Here is a 21,357-nt window from a genome sequence, read left to right as displayed (position 1 = left end):
GTTTTTTAAAAATACAGAATATGCCAGGTCAAGTTGTAATTTTATGCAGAAAGTAATGGAGAGTTATTAAAAGGATTTTAAGCATGAGAATTGAACATCACTAGATACATGTTTCAGATTGTTGGGAAGGTTCTGTGGTAAATTGGAGGAGACATAACTAGAGATCTACTTGCAAACATTTCTCCAGTGCTTGCCCTATATCTCCTACCTCATTGCTTTCCTTCCGTCTGATAAATTCTTTTTTTTTTTAATTGGAGTATAGTTGATTTACAGTGTAGTTTCAGGTGTACAGCAAGGTGAATCAGTTATACAGTAAGTCCTCAACATATGAACCTTCAAGTTGCAAACTTTCAAAAATGTAAACATGCGTTCACATGTCCAGTTACAAAAGTTAGTTCATGTGTCTGGCGTACCTTGTCATGTGTGTGCATCTTGTACAAGTGGTGCTTTTGTGTACTGTACAGCACTGTGTATAGTACAGTAGTATAGTATCTTTATTTCAAGCCCAGGATGTGCAGAAGCAGCCATAAAAGCGGTAAAAAGTAGCTGGTACTTCTGTGAAGTGCCAAACGATAATGATGGAAAGAAAGAAAAGTGAAAATCATCGGGAGAGCAGAGGGAGGCGAAAAGATGGTAGATGTCGCTCATTCTTATGATATAAACTGTTCAACCACTGGCACAATTCTAAAGAACAAGGATGAGATCATGAAACATGAAGTCTGTGCTGATAATATCAAAGAAATGTGGGAAAGTGATGGAGGAGATGGAGAAACAGGATCAGCATCAGCGTCAAGTCCTGCTCAGCTTAATGCTGATTCAAGAGAAAGCTAAAAGCCCTTATGAGGACTTGAAGAAGAAACAGAGAATTGGATTGTGTTTCCAGAATCAAGACTGGAGCCGACCTTCACAATGTAAAAGCAAGTGGTGAGGCAGCAACTACAGGTATGGTAGCTGCCTGGAAATTTCCTGAAACATTTTGGGAAGTTATGGCTGAAGGTGCACACTTACCCAAGCAGATTTTTAATGTGGATGAGACAGGACTGTACTGGAAGAGGGTGGCAGACCAAAGTTACATCAGTAAAGAGGGAAAGTTGCTGCCTGGCAATAAAGTAGGAAAGGATAGGCTAACTCTGGTGACAGTGCTTCCGGGCATATGAAACTGAAGTCTGCCTTAGTTTGTTATTCAGAGAACCCAAGAGCCGTTAAAACCGTAGCCAAGGGTCCTCTTCCTGTTACGTGGAAGAGTAATGTCAAAGCCTGGATCACACAGGCCATTTTCCAGGTGGCTTTAACACCATTTTATCCCAGACCTAGAGAAATGTTGCTTGGAGAAGGACATCTCACTCATTGTTTTGCTACTCACCAGTGCTCCAGGCCATCTCCCATTTGTGGGTGACTTTCACCCCAATGTCAAAGTTGTGCATCTGCTACCGAACACTACATTGCTCATCCAGTCTATGGGCCAGGGGGTTACAGCAACTTTGAAGAAATATTTATGTCACATTTGTCATCAGGCAGTGAATCAGGAACAACTTTGAGACAGTTTTGGAAGGACTGTCACTTCTACAAGACATAAAAAACTGACTGCTTGTTGTGAGGTTACAGCTATCACCATGAATGGTTTGAAAGTACCTTTGCTGGCTGTGTGTTCATGATTTCCATGGGTTTGAGAAGGTGGATGAGGAGTCCAAATATGTCTTCAGCAACTTAGTGGTCCCTCAGCAAGAAATTGGATCTAGATCTGCAAGGGGGCATCTTCATTGAACTTGCTGTGAAACACACGCTTGCTAATGAAGACCCATCAGTAATTGGGGTCCAGAGAAAAGAAGTAACTGAAGAACCCAAGAGATTGATGATACGGGAAATGGCAAGGAGGTTTTCTTTATTTGAGGAGGTACTGTTTTTGAGGCATGGAACCTGAACGTAGAACGGTACACAAAGTTCGCAGCAGCCGTTCAGAAATTAATCCATGCTACCGTGTCATCTATGGCGAGAGAGAAAGAGCTACTACCCAGACATCACTGGATTGTTTTTCCAGAGGGTGGATAGAATTGAATCCATCAAGGAACCAGGACCTGTGCCATCAGAGTCAGGCATGAGTGCGATTGCAGCTCACCCTCTGACTCCAGTTGCTGACAATCCTTCAGCTCTACTATCTCACACCTCCTCTCCCTCTACCAGTCAGTAACTCTTTTTGCCTGTCCACTGATGCCAGCCCCTGTGTGCCAGCTGTTGTATTTTCAAAGTACTGCACTGTAAGATTAAAAATGTTTTCTTTATTTTTTGTGTTTGTTTTTAATGTATTTGTGTGAAAAGTAACATAAACCTATTCAGTACAGTACTATATAGCTGATTTTGTTAGTTGGGTACTTACACTAGCTTGTTGGACTTATGAATGCATTCTCAGAATGGAACTCGTTCATATGTAGGGGACATACTATACATATATCCACTCTGTTTTAGATCCTTTTCTTATATAGGCTATTATAGCTCATTGAATAGAGTTCCCTGTCCTATGCGGTAGGTTCTTATTATCAATTTTATATACAGTAGGGTATATATGTCAATTGGATCGATTTTTTTTATAAACACGCCTCAAATGTTTTAATAGAATCCAGCTTTTCCTTAAATTGTCTTTCCATAGTCAAAACAACAAAAAAAGACCCAATGTTAAAATCACTTAATAAACTTACAAACTTGAAAAATTAGACACTTCAGATAGGCAATAAACTTCATATTATGAAAGCAATATATTCCAAGTTTCAAAGATTTGACAAATTCTGTACAATGTCTTTCATCAGTAGATGGAAACTTTCAAACTCCACAGTCTTCTGTCAGGTAGGACTGGGTGTCATTCACTGGTCTGAGGTCGAATCCATTTCAAGGCATGTCATGGTGGTACAGTAATGGTCGGATGATAAAACCTACAGTCAGGTCTGGTACACTGAGTGTTCAATCTACAGTGTTTCGGATGATAAAAGGGACATTCCATTTTCTTACAAGCTGGGAAGTAACAGTGGAGCTGACTACTGGAAGGTGGTGCTGGTGTTCTAACTGGTTTTGGAGGCAGTCCTGGGGTTACTTGGCTCATGTGAGTGAAGGGACTGTCTGGTTTAGTACATTTTGTATCATACTTACAATTTGGATGAACAGACACTTCTCAGCAAATTTACAATCAGGAAAGGCTTTGCAAGGTGACCCAGTGATGGTAAGCATGCTCGTCCCCATTTTTGCAGGCAGGCCAGTACTTGCAGTGCTCCAACAGCTTTTCTGGTTTCTCTGCCAGGCTCAGTTCACTCATCTCAACATTTGAAAAGCTACCATCTGGGTCCTCAAGCCTGCTCAGCAAGTATAACTGCTATGGGTGGAGGAGACCTGCGAGTCCCTCATACGAAGCTGCAAGGTGGTGTGTGGGTCTCATTCCTTAAAAGCACATGTCATCCTCTTGATCTGACATGTATCCTGGGGTGGGGGGGTGGGTTAGGGTTAGGGTTGCTGGGAACACCATCCAGTGTCACTATAAACTCGGGACTTGAAGGTTTATCTGGTTGTACAAGATCTCATGTTTGCATAAGGTGTCCATACCCAAAGAGTATCTGCAGTCTTCATCCCCAACTCCTGGTTTGGTGCCAATACTAGTTCCTCAGATAGCTTTGACTTCTTCAGAATAAAGGGTCTTGCGTCTGCTTGTACCATGGATTCCATGTCATAGTAATCGACTGATGTGCAGAGTTTCTGCCATCATGGGCTTAATTTGCAATAGGGGTTACAACTGCCTCTGTTGAGTTCCTTGACTTTTGTATATATTATCTCCTTTTGCTTCCTCTTCAATGGGAGAGCTTATTCTGGGGACGCTGCCTTGTCCCTGGACCATTTCTGCTAGCAATTCTTCTTGAGTTCAAGTTCTGGGAGCAACTGAAAGTGTCCGTTTCTGCGAGACTGTAGAATAGTTAGTTGTTTTTGTTACAGATTCTTGAGCTTCGGATAGAGCCTTCAAAATTAGATTCTTGTTAGCTTGTTTAGAAGGTGGAAGTGAGGGTCTCCGTTCAGGTTTTGCTGGCACTAACACACTGCTGGAGATGCTTCCAGTAGGGGACCCACAATCCTCATCTTCCTCCTCCTCTTCTCCATCATGACTGAAATTTTTTACTTTAACAACTGAACTTACCCAGGCAACTTTCTCTTCTGAAAGTTTTCTTCCTCAATACTCATCTTTTCTGAGTTGTTCCTGAGGAAAGGACCATAAGTCTCTTCTAAGCTGTTAAGCACTTCTGGTTCACACAAACGTCCTGTTTCATACACCTGGCTACTCTGAATATCAAGTTGCTTGGCAGCATGAATACTGTTTTTCTGCTGTTGAAATTGCAGCCTGTTTAAATGAGCACCACTGTCTGCTTTCGACTTGCAGGTGGTCGATAAATTTCAATAGAAGGGCAAGAAGAACCATATATAAGTGTCTCTGTAGTTTTTTTCTGAGATAAGGGTTTCTCCTGCACAAAATTGAGGTCTTCATCAATGAGATCATCTGGTTCTGGCTTAATATCAATCACGTCTTCAAAGGGTGCTAGCTCCCTCAAAGGTTTCACTGTTGACATTGGTCAGGTTGCAGCTCTGTTATTATAAATCTGTCCGACATTAGTGGCTTTCTGCTCCTGTGAACTTGTAGAAACTCTAGATTCTCTTTTTTCAGGTCTAGTGCTAGAAACTGCAAGAGGTGGCCCTGCAGCTTCGTGCCTTCTCTAATCTCCTCGACTGAAACTGCTCTTGTTTGAAGGTATGTTACCATCAAAGAGGTTGGTATCAGAAGACTTCAGACTAGAGGGGTCGGTTGTTACAGAACTAAGTTTATATAATACCCCATGAAGCCATACAGTGAGTCAAATTGTGTTGTTCCCTTAAACAGGGACAGGTCCTCTGTCATTTGGTCCTGACTTTTCTTGTTCGTCACTATCACCATAATGTAATCAGGAAGTTCTTCATCTTAAATATTCATAATATTTCTATATAGGCATGAAGTTTCATTTCAGAAGTACTATCAGACATTTGTTTCAAGTATAAAAAAATATTCTCAGTTCAAGAGAAGTACAAATATAAGGGGAAAATCAATCAATGTAAGCTCCTAATTCTTGCAATTTCCCCTTAACGGCACTTGGGATCGTACGGCTGATCTCTGTGCCGATCTCCATGATTCCAGGGAGAGTGGTGGGCACTGCGCGGTGTCCTGCTTACAGGAGCCAGATGCCAGCTTCCAGCCCACAGCCAGACCACCACCACTGCTCCTGGCCTGGGTCAATTCTTATCAACATATAAAACACAACTCCCTTGAACCCACATCTCCTCCACAGTAAACTACAAGGTGATCCTCCTGTTTCCAGTTCCATTCCAGGTTTTGATTCTGAGTTTTAAAAGACCACTCTGGCTGTGGTATAAGAGACCAGACTGTAGAGCAGTGGTCTCCAACCTTTTTTTGCACCAAGGACCAGTTTCCTCAATATTTTCACAGACCAGGGAAAGGGGGATGGTTTGGGGATGATTCAAGTGCATTAAATTTATTATGCCACTGCTGATCTGACAGGAGGCAGCACTCAGGCGGTAATGTGAACAATGGGGAGTGGCTCTAAATACAGATGAAGCTTTGCTGGCTAGCCTGCCACTCACATGCTGTGTGGCCAGTTCCTAACAGGCCATAGACCAGTACTGGTCCATGGCCCAGGGGTCCCAAACCCTTGATCCCAAAAGGATCAGTGGTTAAATCAGGGTCACTCAGGGCTATTACTAGTTCATGATGGATTGGATTCAGATGATAGCAATGTAAGTGGAAGAGTGGATGGGTAGGTATTTTTGCAAATCTAATGAAAAGCGGAGAAGGAAATGGTAACCCACTCCAGTACTCTTGCCTGGAAAATCCCATGGAGAGGAGCCTGGTGGGCTATAGTCAATGGGGTCACAAGAGTTGGACATGATTTGGTGACTAAGCCACCACCAATGAAAAGTGGGATCCCCTGTTCTTCAATGGGAAAACTCAACATGAAAAGGGTGTCTGTCATCCCTATGCTAATTTATAAATTTAATATTCCAATAAAATGCCAATAAAATTTTAAATGCAATTAGGCAAATGGATTCTAAAGTTCATATGGAAAAATAAGCAAGAATGGTAAACAAGTAAAATGATAATGCACATAGTGCTTACTCTGTGTCACTCTGTGCATTTAATGCAACAACCCTGTGAAGTACGACTCTTATCAGCCCTTCTAGATGAAGAAACTTGAGCCCAGAGTAGTTAGATAGCTTTACCAAGGTCACACAACTACTAAGTAACAGCCAGGATTAACCCCAGGCAGACTGATTCTGAAGCCTCTGGACCTAACCAACAAATGAAAGAAGAATGAGGAGGGATTGCACCTTCTATTTTAAAAATACTATAAACCTTTAAATATCTAAGTCTACCAGTGCATGAATGGACAGACCAGTGGAAAAGAAGGTAAAAGTACAGAAATAAGTCCTAAACATATATGGGAATTTAGTGTTGAAAAGGGCTTCCCTTGTAGCTCATTTGGTAAAGAATCTGCCTACAGTACAGGAGACCCGGGTTCGATTCCTAGTTGGGAAGATCCCCTGGAGAAGGAAATGGCAACCCACTCTAGTATCCTTGCCTGGAAAAACTCATGAACAGAGGAGCCTGGTGGGCTGCAGTCCATGGGGTCCCAAAGAGTCGGGCATGACTGAGCGACTAACTCTTACTTACTTAGTGTTGAAAAAGGTGATATTTCAAATTAGAAAAAGAAGATTCAATAAATGGTATTGACAACTGAGTTACCATTGGTGGCGAAGGATGAGTTAGTTAGCATCACAGACTCAAGGGCATGAATTTGAGCAAACTCTGGTAGTGGAGGAAAGAGGAGCCTGGCCTGCTACACTCTGTGGGATTGTACAGTCAGACACGACTTAGCGACTGAACAACATCCATCTAGAAAATATAAAGGTATATCCATACTTTACCTAATAAATTTTAAGATGAAAAGTGAAGACTTCAAATATCATGTACAGTATTACATATTACTGAATACATAAGATACAAGTAAATATGTAGAATGTTACATTACAAAGTTTCTGAGAAATATTAGAGGTCCCTTGGGAAGTGAAGTCAGGTTCATATTGGTTCTTCTCATGGTACAGAGCTGGAGTCTTACCCAAGGGATCATCCATCACTTTACAACTGTGAAGTTCTAATCATGTGACACTGGAGCAATTGGATACCCAAAGGGGTGAGGTGAGGGGCCTCAAACTAAGTTTTGATATCTGACACAAAAATCAACCCCAAATGGATCACAGACTTAAATGTAAACCTAGAGAACTTTCAGAAAAAGCACAAGAGAGAAGATTTCAGGATCTAGGGCTATGAGTTCTTAGACTTGACTCCAAAAGCCTAAGAGGAAAAATAGGTAAGTTGGACTTCATCAAAATTAAGAATGTTTGCTCTGAAAAAACAAAACAAACATGTTAGGATGAAAGGGCAAGCTACAAACTGGGAAAAAAATATTTGCAAGCCACATATAAAGGAATAGTATCTAGAATATATAAAGAATTCTCAAATTTCACCAGTAAAAAATCCAATTAGGAATTGGGCAAAAGACACGACCAGACATTTCAATGAAGGTATACAGATGGCAAATGAGCATATGAAAAGATACTTGACATAAAGTAGCCATTAAAGGAGTGGAAATTAAAACCACAATGAAATATCTACCTATCAGGTTGTCTAAAATAAAAAAAATAGTAACTACACAAAATGCTGATGAGAGTGCAGAGAAACTGGATGATTCATGTATTGCTAGTGGGAATGTAAAATGGTGCAGCTACTCTGGAAAACAATGTGGCAATTTCTTTAAAAACAAAACATGTAACTGGCTTATGACCCTGCAATTACACTTCTAGACATTTTTTCCAGAGATATGATAGTTTGTGTTCACACAAAAACGTGTATAGATATGTGTATAGTAACTTTATTCATGGTAGTCCCCAAATGGAAACAACTCAAATATCCTTTAGTAGGTAACTGACTACACAAAGTATGGTCTCATTTTATCCACAACTTTTTATTTTGCACAACTTTATTGAAATAAAAAGGAACATGGATACAAGAACTTGGATGTATCTCTAAAGGATTATGCTAAGCGAAAACAGTAAAAAGGTTAGGTACTGTATGATTCCATTTATACAACATTCTCAAAAGGAAAAAAAGTTACAGAAATGGAGGATTAGTAGTTGCCAAGGGAAGTGGGTGTAGCTATAAAAGGGCAAATGAGGGCTCCTGGAAGCATGGAAATGTTCTGTATCTTGACCATCAAGATCAACATTCCGGTTGTGATATTGTAATACGGTTCTACAAGATGTTACCACTGGAAGAAACTGGGTAAAGAGTACATAGGATTTTGCTGTACTATGTATTACAACGTACGAATCTACAGTTCATATGGGCTTCCCTGCCCCTCCTGCTTAACACCCTCCAGTGGTTTTCCACTGTTCTTAAAATATCAGATCCTGGATCCTATGATCTAGTCCGCCTCCCAGGATCACTAGGTTTCCTTCAGGCTTTCTGTGGTCCATCAACACTGGCATTCTTTCAGTTCCCACACCAGACCTACTCCTGTAATCCACTAGAGGGCTTTTGTAAACACTGTTCCCATCCGTACCGGGCGTCCCTCTCATTTTCTCTCCGATTTCCACTATTTAACTCATAATTACCCTTCAGACCTCAGATGAAGTCTCAGATCCTTAGGACGACCTTCCCCAACCTCTTGAAATCAAATTTTCCTGTAAGTTCTTGCCTTCTTTTCCTTCACATCCACGGCCGCACTTTTGCATTTGATTGAATGATTACTTGATTAAATAGTTCCTACAAGGAGAGGAACTGTATCTGTTCTCACTGCAAAGCTGCGAACTCCGCACCTAGAATGCTCAGTAAGGACAGTGGTTTTGAAGGATTGAATGAAAACGCCCAGCCTTGCGCGGAGGTCCCTGGGCCGCAGCGTCACTCTAGTGCCGCGCGTGGTATGCGTCACTTCCTCCCGGAAGACACTTTCTCCGGGAACCACTCAGATTCCTGTCACTTCTCAGAATCCCTCTGTGGTGGCCATGGCTCTGCCACCCTTCTTCACCCCGGGTCGCCCCGGCCCGCCGCCCCCGCAGCCGCCGCCTCCCGCTCCCTTCGGCTGTCCGCCACCGCCACTACCCTCCCCGGCCTTCCCGCCGCCTCTTCCCCAGCGGCCTGGCTCCTTTCCGGGGGCCTCCGCCCCCTTCCTCCAGCCTCCGCTGGCTCTGCAGCCCCGGGCCCCTGGGGAAGTCTCCCGCGGGGGCGGTGGAGGTGGCGGCGGCGGCTCCTTCTACCCGGTGCCGCCACCGCCGCTGCCTCCGCCGCCGCCCCAGTGCCGGCCCTTCCTAGGGAACGACGCCGGTGAGCGCCCGCGGCCGCCGCCTCCAGGCCCGGGGCCGCCCTGGAGCCCGCGCTGGCCTGAGGCACCGCCGCCGTCCGACGCGCTCGGGGACGCGGCCCTGCAGCGCCTGCGCGACCGGCAGTGGCTAGAGGCGGTGTTCGGAACCCCGCGGCGGGCCGGCGGCTCGGTGCCCTCGCGCGCGCCCGCCGGGCCCAGCCTGGGCGAGGTGCGCGCCCGGTTACGGGGGGCACTGCGCCTGTTGCGGCGGCTGCGCGACTTGGGCCAGGCCCTGCGCGAGGCCGAGGCCGACGGCGCGGCCTGGGCGCAGCTGCATGCGCAGGCACAGCCGCTGCGCGCCGAGCTGGCCGAGCGACTAGAGCTGTTGACCCAGGCCGCCTACGTGGGCGAGGCGCGGCGCAGGCTGGAGAGGGTCCGGCGCCGCCGGCTGCGGCTTCGCGAGAGGGTCCGGGAACGCGAGGCCGAGCGGGAGGCGGAGGCCGCGCGGGCAGCAGAGCGCGAGCAGGAGATTGACCGCTGGAGGGTCCAGTGCGTGCAGGAGGTGGAGGAGAAGAAGCGGGTAAGAGCAGCGGACGCTCGCGGGGGCCGGGATAGTGGTGTTTGACACCTGAAGGAGCGTGAGGCTTTGCACTGTCATTTCCCAGCTTTAAGCCTCTTTTTCCTAATCCGTAAAATAAAAAGATAGTTTGCCTTTCCTACCACATATCTCCATTCTAGTTGCGTGTTAATGGTGTATAGTGTACACAATACAAATGCTCTAGGTGCGCTGCAAAGTCTCATGAATACCAAGTATAGGATTACGCAATGATCGTACGGGGATGACAGATCTGTTTCTTGCTCCATCCTTCTGTCCACTTAGTAACATTCAAGACGAACAAGCGTCTGGGCCTTGCGTCTTGTATTGCTCTAGGTGATTTCAAAAATAACAAAATAAGAAGAACTTTGGGCCGTTTCTCCAGGAACATATATACCCTGATTGGCTGATGGGCCAATAGTGATGATTGCCCCAGATTCCTTTGTTTACAAGTTCAACTGTATTCTCAAGTTCAACAATGGTATTTTTGAGCACTTACTATATACTAGACACTATGCTGCCTACAGTCCTTACTTGCAAATGCCAGATCTTGTAACAACCCTGAGAGGTAGGCAGTATTACCATAATTTTGCAGATTGGGTAATTGAGGCATAGAGAGATTAACTTGCCAACAGTCACACAACTGATTTGGGGGCAGTTTCACTCCAAAGCCTACTGACCTCAAGTTCTTAAGTAGAGGGCAAGGGTGAAACTGGAAATTGGTCAGATATTATAACTAAGGCATCCTCATTACTTTTGAGTCTTCAAGGGACTTCCCCTTTCCCTCCGCTCTCCACAACCAGCTAGTATTTCCTGCCTCCTCCTAGCTGCCATAGCCCTGAGTCTGATACACCTCCCCTGTGAAGTGTACTGATGGCAAGCTTTGTCTTGACACCTCCAGGAACATATCAGTGCTTTAAAGGAGAGGCAGTGCCTTAATCTAAGGGAATTTGAGCCAGTTCAACAGACATTTAATGAGGACCTACTGGGGCTGCCCCACTACTTGGTACTGGAGATAGAGATGAATAGGACACAGAGCTTATCCTTGAGGGGCTTAGAAGACTATGGGGGATCGTGTCTGTATAGCATGGTGTGTGTTAGGATTTCAGCTGGAGGTTGGGGGAAAGTATCAAAGAAGGCGTCCCAGATGATCCAGTGACATCTCAGCTGAGTCTTGTAGGAAATGTTTAAGCTAAGTCAAAGCAACATGGACAGTTCCAGGAACACAAGAGTGAAACAGCATGGTGTATCTGTAATGGTGAAATTATAGTGCTCATGTGACAGATGGGAAAGAGAGCGTTAGTCAAAAGGATCCTCCCTACCACCCACTGCACGGGTACTAGAGAGGGAGTCCTGTGAGTAGTGACTTGAGGAACCAGGGTTATTTAGTCTACATGTGAACCAGTTTAAGAAGAGTAAGAGTGGATTTTCAGATATTGGAAAGGCTGTCCTATCAAAGACTTTAGGGCAGTGGGGCACAGGCTGTGCTTAGATGAGAACACCATGGAGTCTGGGCCTTTCCAACCCCGTTCCTTATCCTCCTGCTAGTCTGAATCTTTGCATCTAGGAGTCTGCATTTTTAACCATCGAGCCTCAGCTTGACAAGGTAAGTTGGATGCACATGTTCCTTGAACCACACTTGAGAAACTCTGAGGAAGAAACAAAGACAAGGGCCCATGTGGACGCTGCGGAGAAGATAATCCCTGGGCTGGAGCAGTGTAGAGGGGAGTTGTGCTCGGCCCAGGAAACTGGGATGTCGATCCAGTGGAGTCTTTCTTAACCCTGGGACCGCCCAATCCTCTGAGATCTCAAGCCCAGGCAGCTTTCCTCTGTTGTAAGGTTGTTCCTCTTTAGGTTCCATACTAGGTCTCATGGCTTCTCTTTTTCTTTCTCCTTCAGGAGCAGGAACTTAAAGCTGCTGCTGATGGTGTCTTATCTGAAGTGAGGAAAAAACAAGCAGACACCAAAAGAATGGTGGATATTCTTCGGGCCTTGGAGAAACTGAGGAAGCTTAGGAAAGAGGCTGCGGCAAGGAAAGGTAAGCATGAAGTTGCATTTCTTCTTTTTCTTTACCTTGGCACCTCCCCCTCCCCAAAGCGTTTGATGGAAAAAAATGCTTGATACTTCATTATTTTCACCCACTAGGCTAACTTAAGCTTATCAACAGTACCTCAGAACTTTTGAAGCAGGAAGCCTCAGATGTTTAGCTCTGCTGCTGCTACTGCTAAGTCACTTCAGTCGTGTCCGACTCCGTGTGACCCCATAGACGGCAGCCCACCAGGCTCCCCTGTCCCTGGGATTCTCCAGGCAAGAACACTGGAGTGGGTTGCCATTTCCTTCTCCAGCGCATGAAAGTGAAAAGTGAAAGTGAAGTCGCTCAGTCGTGTCCGACTCTTAGAGACCCCATGGACTGCAGCCCACCAGGCTTCTCCATCCATGGGTTTCTCCAGGCAAGAGCACTGGAGTGGGGTGCCAGTGCCTGGGTATCCAAAATTGAAAAGGATGTGGAAACCCACTGCCGTATGTTCCTCTTGACTCATCATTCCCACCCCAGGCATTCCTGGCCACACTTTTCTGACTGAGGTTGTCATGGCTGGTCAACTTTGCCCATATACCAAGGTGAAAGCTACTCTGTCTTTACTTGGTGTTTCAGAAGGTGTCAGAACTTATCATGCTCCTTCAAATACATTTCAAACCTGAAACATTGCTGTTTGAAAACATATGAATGGTTAGACGGGGCAGGGAGTGCATTGCAGATTGCATGGGTGTCCCTGACTCACCTGCAAGACACTTTTGGACTTAGAAAACCTTAGTAGTCTCCTCTGGACTCTAGAGGGAGCATTGGTTTTCTAGAAGTTCTCCAGTTTGTTTTCCGTTTGCTTGCCTATATCTTTGCTCTTGCCAGTCTGCTTGTCTGGAGGGCCCTCAATTCCATCTTTCCCATTTAAGCTCTCACTGTCCTTCAGAAGTAAATACAGATGCAGCATCATCCATCCTTCCCTGATCTTTTCTGAGGCGATCTGCTGCTCCTTTTCATTTGCACCTGGCTGGGACAACACACTGCCTTATTTAGTAGGCCATTGTCATTCACCAGGGATATTTGCACAAATTAGCAAGTACCACAGTAGCAAAAGATTTGTCCTGTGTGGTTTAAAAATATGATTGAAAACTACAACTCAGACCCTTAATAAAATTTCTCCGGGACATGTGCATTCTGCCCACACATTCACTAGTTAAGTGATAAGCTTCTGCATGCTGGCCTCCAGACTGGCTGATTCAGATTCAGGTCTCAGAATCAGATGACCCCATTCAAGAGTCAGAGTGGAGTTTGCATCTACTGTGTCTTCCTCTTTCTTTTCCTGACAAAAATGTCTTCCATGAGGTATGTTCAGTAAACTTTCATCAAGTGAATTCACCAGCATAATTTCTCACTGTTAGCCTTCCTCACTTTCCAAAAGAAGGGAGAAATTTTAGGAGAAATTATGATCTAAAATAAGCAGACTCTTTGGAATTAATTGCCTTGAGTATACAGAGAAGGCAATGGCACCCCACTCCAGTTACTTTTGCCTGGAAAATCCCATGGACGGAGGGAGCCTGGTAGGCTACAGTCCATGAGGTCGATAGGAGTCGGACACGACTGAGCGACTTCACTTTCAGTTTTCACTTTCATGCATTGGAGAAGGAAATGGCAACCCACTCCAGTGTTCTTGCCTGGAGAATCCCAGGGACGGGGGAGCCTGGTGGGCTGCCATCTATAGGGTCGCACAGAGTCTGACATGACTGAAGCGACTTAGCAGCAGCAGCAGCCTTGAGTATAAAACAAGTTCAGTTCAGTTCAGTCGCTCAGTCGTGTCTGACTCTGCGACCCCGTGAATTGCAGCACGCCAGGCCTGCCATAAAACAAGTTAGTGTCTAGTAACTGGTTTTGTTGGATACTTTGAAAGAAGAAGTGCAACTTTCTAACTCCTCTCTTTAAGGCATGTGCTTCTCCAATTATGTACTGAGAAAACAAAGCTGGTTATGTAAGCAGGGGCAAGTTGTAAAGAGTCTTATGGACTAGGACTAGATATCGCACCTATGCTTAAAACTGAGTGGAACCACTGAAAGACTTTTACTAGAGAGTGAAATGATGACAAAGATTAGTGCTGGCAAAGTAGAGGGAGGTTTGGGGCTTCTAGGAGGGAGGAGAAACGAGAGACTGATAGGCTACTGTTGTCTGGGCATGGATAATATGGGAGTGTGAAATAAGGGTCAGATGGTGAGTTGGAGAAAAATATATGGATTTAAGAGATGTGAGTAGTGTGCGTGAAATACGTATATACATGTAAGTAAATAACTTGAGCTCATGTGGGAGCTGAAGGAAAAAATGACTTTCAGGTTCTAGCTTGATCTCTTAAATGAATGATGGTACCATTCTAAATGACCAGGAAAACAGGAGCAGGAACAGGCTCAGGGCTGATGAGTTTGGTTTAAGACCTGTTGAGTTTGAGGTGCCCTTGGGGCATTCTGGATAAGAGTTTATCAGCATGTAGCCATAAATTGGAATGACCTTAAGCAGATTGTGTGGTATGAGATGAGAGACAAACACAAAATCCTAGGAAATGTCAAAATCAAGCTGGGTAAGGAGGAGACTACAAGAGAGATCAAGAGAGATAGGAGGAAAGTGTAGACCTCCTGGGGCTTCCCAGGTGGTACTAGTGGTAAAGAATCTGCCTGCCAAGGCAGGAGATGTAAGAGACACAGGTTCGATCCCTGGGTCAGGAAGACTCTCTGGAGGAGGGCATTCACTCCAGTATCCTTGCCTGGAGAATCCCTTGGACAGAGGAGCCTGGCTACAGTCCATAGGGTCGCAAAGAGTCAGACACAACTGAAGCGACTTGGCATGCGCCCATGTAGACTCCCTACTTTCTTCTGAAAAGCTGCAAATGCTGAAAGAGATTGTGTGATAATGGGTAGGTTACTTGAAATTCTCTGTGCCTTGATTTTTCCTCACCTGTACGAAGGAAATAGTAATAGTACCTATCCTTGGAGTGTTGCAATGATTAAATTAGTAAACATGCATAAAGTGTTTAAAACCATCCTGGCAAATGTTTAAGTGTTTCTTCCTATTGTTATTACCATCACCATCAAGTAATATGAAGATTAAGGACCATCCCTAACAGATCATTAGTGACCTGTGTGGGGTGCATTTCAGTGGGGTGGTATGAGTAGAAGACAGACTAGCCAAGATCAGAGAGGAAATAGGAAATCAAAAAAGCAAACAGTGACTCCAGCTCACTAAAAGTTTGCCTGTGAAGGGAAGCAGGAGGGATAGTTGATGGCTTGAGGTCCTATAGGAAGTAGGGAGATTCAGATCCCGGATGGAGGCATTCACATCAGTGGAGAAGGAGCCATTTTCCACTGGAATGAAAATGAAGAGGGCAAGGATGAGTAGTAAGGCAAATGAGCAAAGTCAGGGGAAAAAATGTTAAGGAATTTCCTTCCTGATGGCCTCTTTTTCTCTAGGGAAAAGGCTAGATGGGTTGCTTAGAGTAGAGAAGGAAGGCTTTAGGAAAGCAGTTGCAGGTTTGAAATACTTGCTGTGAGGAACGAATGGGAGCCAACCAGAGATGCATGGGAATCTGGCTGCAGAGAGGTGCTGTTGTGGGCAGAGCTGACGAGCATGCACACTGGCACCAGGTCACACAGTCATGGGAGTGCATTTGGCAGGTGAGCACAGAGCACAGGGCTGTTGGCGCTTTGCTTTGTGGGTGACCACACATTTTGGAGAAATCTGATAGACTGGAGGGGTGTTTTTGTTTGTTTGGGTTTTGTTTTGTCTGTTTTTAATTTTTTTTGGCTGCACTGCATGGCACGCAGGATCTTAGTTCCCCAACCAGGGATTAAACCCATGTCCCCTGCAGTGGAAATGGAGAGTCTTAACCACTGGACCACCAAGGAATTCCCAGATCGGAGGTTTTAGTGAAACTGATGGAGTCTCAGGTAAAAAGCCAGAGAAGAGAATAATTGGATTTAAGACTTCAGGGGTGGAATCTTTTTTCTAATTATGCCAAGGTCCAAAAAGAGTGAGTGAGGCCCTGAGGCATGGGTGGCCTCAAGGGAAATAAAGGGGAATAAAGGAGAAGGCATTGGTATCTGGGAGCTGCCCGAACTAGAGAAGTAATGGTAGACAGTGGAAGGATCTCATCTAACCCAGATCATGTCAGTGCAGGGGGTCTGGAAGAGGGTTGGTGGGGAGTGCCGTTTCAGAGGGAACGTGTCTGGGTAGTGAGAAGTGATCCATGAAAGGCTGAGGAATGTGAGTGTGGGTGGTGTGGCCCAGCAAACTGAGATGGGAGCAGGCCACACCTTCTCATGGGTCTGGAGGCACTTTGGGGCTGATGGATTAGCTGTATATTTTTGCTGTACTGGCAGATTTTAGTTTTTGTAGCAGAGATTGTATGATCCACAAGCCTAAAATATTCAGTGTCTGGCCCTTTATAGAAAAAGTTTGTCAATCCTTGGTCTAGGTAAAGAAATGAGACAAAACCATAAACATTACAGAGCAACAAAATGACAGTTTAAATTTCTCAGTACATAAGAATTTTATGTGTATTTGGAAAATAATTATCAACTTAGTAGAAGATGGATTTGAGTTGTAGAGTTTCCATAGGTGGGAGTGAGTGGATGAAAACTTGCTCAAGCAAAGAAATCCTAACAAAATGATCTGAAGAACCGTTAGCCTTGGAGATGAAGATAGGAGAGCAAATTCCACAGCCATTTAGTTGCAGTAGTTGAGGGAGAAAAGAATCAGACCTCCAAATCAGGGTGACCAGCCATCCCCAGGACACTGGGTTTCCAGTGCTAAAACTGGGCAAATGGAATAGTTGGTCATGCTGCTCTCATTAACAACTTGTGAGGTTATTGCAGTTGGTTAAGTGTATTTCTTTCTCACTGCTCAAGTGTGTACTCTCAGAAGTTCAGACTCAATCAGAGGGAGAATTATTTATTAATTGGGTCTAGGTGTCTGTGCTGTTTTTACTGTGAAGAAATAAAAGTTCCTCCCTTTAGTAAAGGAACTGTCCAGCTGAAGGGTCAAAAATGTTATAAATAAACAAAATCAAAGGTTAAGTGGTGTGATACAGAAAGAGGAGTTAGTGAAACTCAGGGTAGGCTCAAATTAATTGAAGACTCAGAAAGGTCAAATTGAGCCTCGAAGATTGGTTGGATTTTGTAAACTCTAACCAAACTCATACTGGAAGTAGGACTTTGAGTCTGCTCCTTAGAACATGGATTTGGGGATAAGAAGAGGTTGTATCTAAACACCATTTGGATCTCGTTGCCCAGGGGTCTGTCCTCCAGCCTCAGCAGATGAGACTTTTGAGCATCACCTTCAGCGACTGAGAAAACTCATTAAAAAGCGCTCTGAACTCTATGAAGCTGAAGAGAGAGCCCTCCAAGTTATGTTAGAAGGAGAACAAGAGGAAGAGAGAAAAAGAGAATTAGAAAAGAAACAAAGGAAAGAAAAAGAGAAGTTTTTACTTCAGAAGCATGAAATCGAGTCCAAGTTATTTGGGGATCCAGGTAAGTTCCTCTGTAGCCAGTAGAGAAAAGACAAATACTAGATTGACAGCTCTTTTGCTCATGGATGATCTCCACCTAAGCTAAGAGGTGTCGAAGACAAGTGACACCTTTAGGATTTGAATTCTAAACTATATCCTGGAAATCAGGGCTGAAGAGGAGACACACTTGATCACATTGTATAATCATAGACTAAGTCGGTTTGCCTTGGGAAATACGCTCTGCACAGTAAGCATGACGTGGCATGGTGCCTTTTCTTTTTCAGATGAGTTCCCGCTGGCCCATCTCTTGCAGCCTTTCCGGCAGTATTACCTCCAAGCTGAGCACTCCCTGCCAGCACTCATCCAGATAAGGTCAGAGGGGCATTGTCCACGTCTTCTTTCCCTTAGGTAGCAACAGGCAGTGCTTATGTTGTTGGGGTCTATTACTATGTCTTTTTTTTTTTTTTAGTTCTTATGAATTTATGTAATGTTTCCAAGTTTGAAGGATGCCCCTTACATCTTGTTTAGTCCTCATCAACTCTTGAGAAGTACATGTCCCTATTTGAACAGGTGAAGACACTGAAACTCAGGTTGTGACTTGCCCTCTGTGTTATCCCATGCTATAGCTGTTATGTTGATTTAAAACATTGACTTCCTTTTCCTAATTCTCTTCTGCGGCTACATAGGCCAAGGAAAAGAAACCCTCCCTGTGTACTTACTTACCTGTGGAGACTGTTTAAGACCCAGACTGACTTGTGAGTTCAAAGCCAAGAGAGCTAGGAACAAGGAGTCTCACCTTAATCTGCAGTTACTAATGAGCTGGGTAAAGTTTTAGCTCTGAGCCTCACTTTCGTTACCTGCCAGATGCAAATGGAGGCTTAGACTGTGGCCTTCAAATGTGAACAGCAGTACCCTCCCAGATGCAGTCTTTTGAGAACTCAGTTTGTATAACAGAATGAATGGATGGATGGGTTCCACAGGCAGCTTAAATCTGTTAGTGACTAGAAGCGCCTCGTTCTTTCTAGACTCCTCAAAGCATCTCCTTGGATCTAAGGGTCTTCAAAGCCCACTTTGAAAAACTGCCGAATCAAGTGATCTTTGAGGATCCTTCCAAAGATCCAACAGTGCTGTTCAGCAGTGTGCTGGGAAAAGTGTATTTCTGGCTAATATACAAGTTTTAGCCTTTACATATATTACAGTTGATTCTCATTATTCATAGGAGCTGTATTCTATAAAGCTGCAAATGCTGAGTTAGAGAATGTTGAACTCCTGCTCCTAAAGGAAAAATAGAATTAGATTCCTGTGAGCCTCTGGCCATAACATTTCATCAACCAATCATTATATAAATTTTTTCTTTTTTAAAAGACACCTTATTTAATATACATTTTTGATCCATTAACACTGAACTCATTAACATATAACTCATGCCTGAAGGTAGCTTATCTAACATACATATATTCTCCATAAGGCATATCGCAGCCTTCTCATGCTAGCTTTAGCACTCCAGCACTATACTTGGGAGTGATTTTAAACAACAAAATGCCAATAAAAGGCACAAAAATGTGAAGAATGTTGCACTAAATAGACTACAAAAAGGACACTTGTTTACGGCAGGGGAGCTGAAAACAAGAAGGCAGAGTGTCACCGTGTCCCACTGCAGTTGGGAACATGCCCTTTGGTGACTCAGGCTTTTCACTGCTCTGTGCGTGTCAGCAGGTAACCATGGAAGCACCACAAGTAATGATTTGGGAGGTTACACATAAATTTTAGCAAGTAGGCAAATTTGGAAATACAGAATCTGTTAATAGTGAGGATCGACGCTATATTCACTATTTGGTTATCCATAAAATACAAGTTCTTTGGAGTTTTTTTCCCCCATTTGTATGTACATTAAGAAGTAGTCTTTTGCGTAATTTCTATAAATGAAGTTCTTTAGTAGATTCATCAGTCATTTGAGAGCAGAGTCCTGAAATAGAATACTTAGTTGCTAGCATCTTGCTTGGAATAAAACAGAAATAAACAATTGTTCTACAATGTTCTTATTAAGGCATGATTGGGATCAGTACCTGGTGCCATCTGATCATCCCAAAGGCAGCTCCATTCCTCAAGGATGGGTCCTTCCCCCGCTCCCCAGCAACGACATCTGGGCAACCGCTGTTAAGCTGCATTAGTAAAAGACGTTGCAGGAGTGTCATCCAGCCAAGGCTCCTTCCAGCTCTGAGTATCAGCGATGCTGCCGTCTTGTACAGTAGACCAAACTCTGTGTGGCATTGCCCTGCCCAGAGGGTACACTTTCCTTCCGTCCTCTGTCTCAGCCAGAGGTGCCTCTTAAATCGGGAGATGAATACGATTCTTCAAGAAAAGACCCAGGTGGACTGAGGTTATCATGACAGGCACTGGCCTTGGTTCACCGAATTTGCCTCTGTGTTGAGGGGCTTCGTCCAGAGTGACTCGCAAGTTTACTCGTACCTTTCTTGCGTGCTAATGGGTAAGTACACTATACACGCATATCCTCGACACAGGTGTCTCTGGGTAGGTTAGCAGTCCTTCCCCCAGTACTGCTTGGTAAGGCAAGCCTGATGCAAAATCTCCTTACCTTTCTTACCCAAAGACCCCCCTAACTTCCAGGAAGAAAAGTCAGCAAGGCTTTATCTTCAGTTTTGTGAATTCTACTTTTGGTGCAGCTGGAGAGGCTAGGCTGCCAGAAAAGCTGGTGGCCTCACTGCTAGTCATGTAGAGAACTTGGAAAGCCTGCAGAGTACTTGTATCCAAACTGGACTGTGTTTTAATGGAAGCTGGCTGCATGTCCCCCGTGTTAGAAGGATCCTAATGAAAGCACCTGCTTTTTAAGTTCCTAAAGGTCTGGTTGTTCAGAATCCCCAACAATAAAAATTAATTTCCTTATGGGATTGGGACCCTGATCAACTTCACTCAGTCACCCACCCTGTGGGAACCAGGATAGTGGAAATTGTGGAATTTTCTTAGGAACTTAAGCTTCCAAAAATATACATGTAGTTGAAGTGGGGGGCAGGGGGGAAGTGTATTGAAATAATAAAATTTATTTTTTATATTCATTAATAAATGCTGTTGTGCCTGGAGATGATCAATCATATAACATTGTCCGGTTTTTTTCTTTGGTTTGGTTTTCCTTTTTTGTCATTGTGTTATTTCCAAAAAGCTAAATAAATAATATTTTTATTTTTTAGTTTGAGCCTTTGCCCTCAATTTGTTGCCTCCCAAATCACTGCACACTCTTTCTCACGGCTGTAACACACACACAGTATAAAGTTCACATTTAGTAACTAGGCATTTGCTCCAGGAAGGCAGACCTCAAGCACTAGACTTTGTATGTGGAATCCAGCTCTGGATAAGCAGGAAAGGACACCTCAGCTTTGGAAGTGATTTCATGTAATTGGAAGCACTTGGGTACAAGATACTAACTAACATATTGGTCCCTTTTTTGTTTCATTCGCACTGTTGAGTTTCTATATTATGCATTACAGAGTTAACAGATAGGGTGTGAGTGCCACCACTCCTCCAAAGTGTGTCTAAGCTCATAAGCCTCAGAATCTGACATGGTCAGGCTCACATAACCCCACAGGTCTGTGTGCCCTTTTCTTATAAATCTCCACCATTTTCTGGTGAGCTGCAGGACAAGTAGAAATAAAAGATGAATTGTACAATATATATTTGGTTCCAGAGAGCCTTGCTTTGAAGATACCTGCATTGATGGGCTTAGGGAGTGTGGAGCAGGGACTCAGGAAAACTCAGGCAGTGGAACCCAGGGAAA

At 44.2% G+C, this 21,357-nt stretch overlaps 1 protein-coding gene and 1 pseudogene across 1 annotated transcript; one reads left to right on the top strand and one right to left on the bottom strand.

Moving 5' to 3' along the window:
- Positions 1-2,851: 2,851 nt before the first annotated feature.
- On the bottom strand, positions 2,852-4,853 carry LOC109564454 (zinc finger CCCH domain-containing protein 14 pseudogene; annotated as a pseudogene).
- Positions 4,854-9,089: 4,236 nt separating this feature from the next.
- Positions 9,090-20,772, top strand: PDCD7 (programmed cell death 7). Its single transcript, XM_019968128.2, has 5 exons — positions 9,090-10,011; positions 11,926-12,064; positions 17,353-17,589; positions 17,852-17,939; positions 19,615-20,772. The coding sequence occupies exons 1-5, from the start codon at positions 9,136-9,138 to the stop codon at positions 19,736-19,738; spliced, it is 1,464 nt and encodes a 487-aa protein (XP_019823687.2). The 5' UTR covers positions 9,090-9,135; the 3' UTR covers positions 19,739-20,772.
- Positions 20,773-21,357: the final 585 nt, after the last annotated feature.

The sequence above is a fragment of the Bos indicus genome, chromosome 10 (genome assembly GCF_029378745.1).
Source record: "Bos indicus isolate NIAB-ARS_2022 breed Sahiwal x Tharparkar chromosome 10, NIAB-ARS_B.indTharparkar_mat_pri_1.0, whole genome shotgun sequence".
NCBI classification, from domain to species: domain Eukaryota; kingdom Metazoa; phylum Chordata; class Mammalia; order Artiodactyla; family Bovidae; genus Bos; species Bos indicus.
This window is presented reverse-complemented; position numbering and strand designations above follow the sequence as displayed.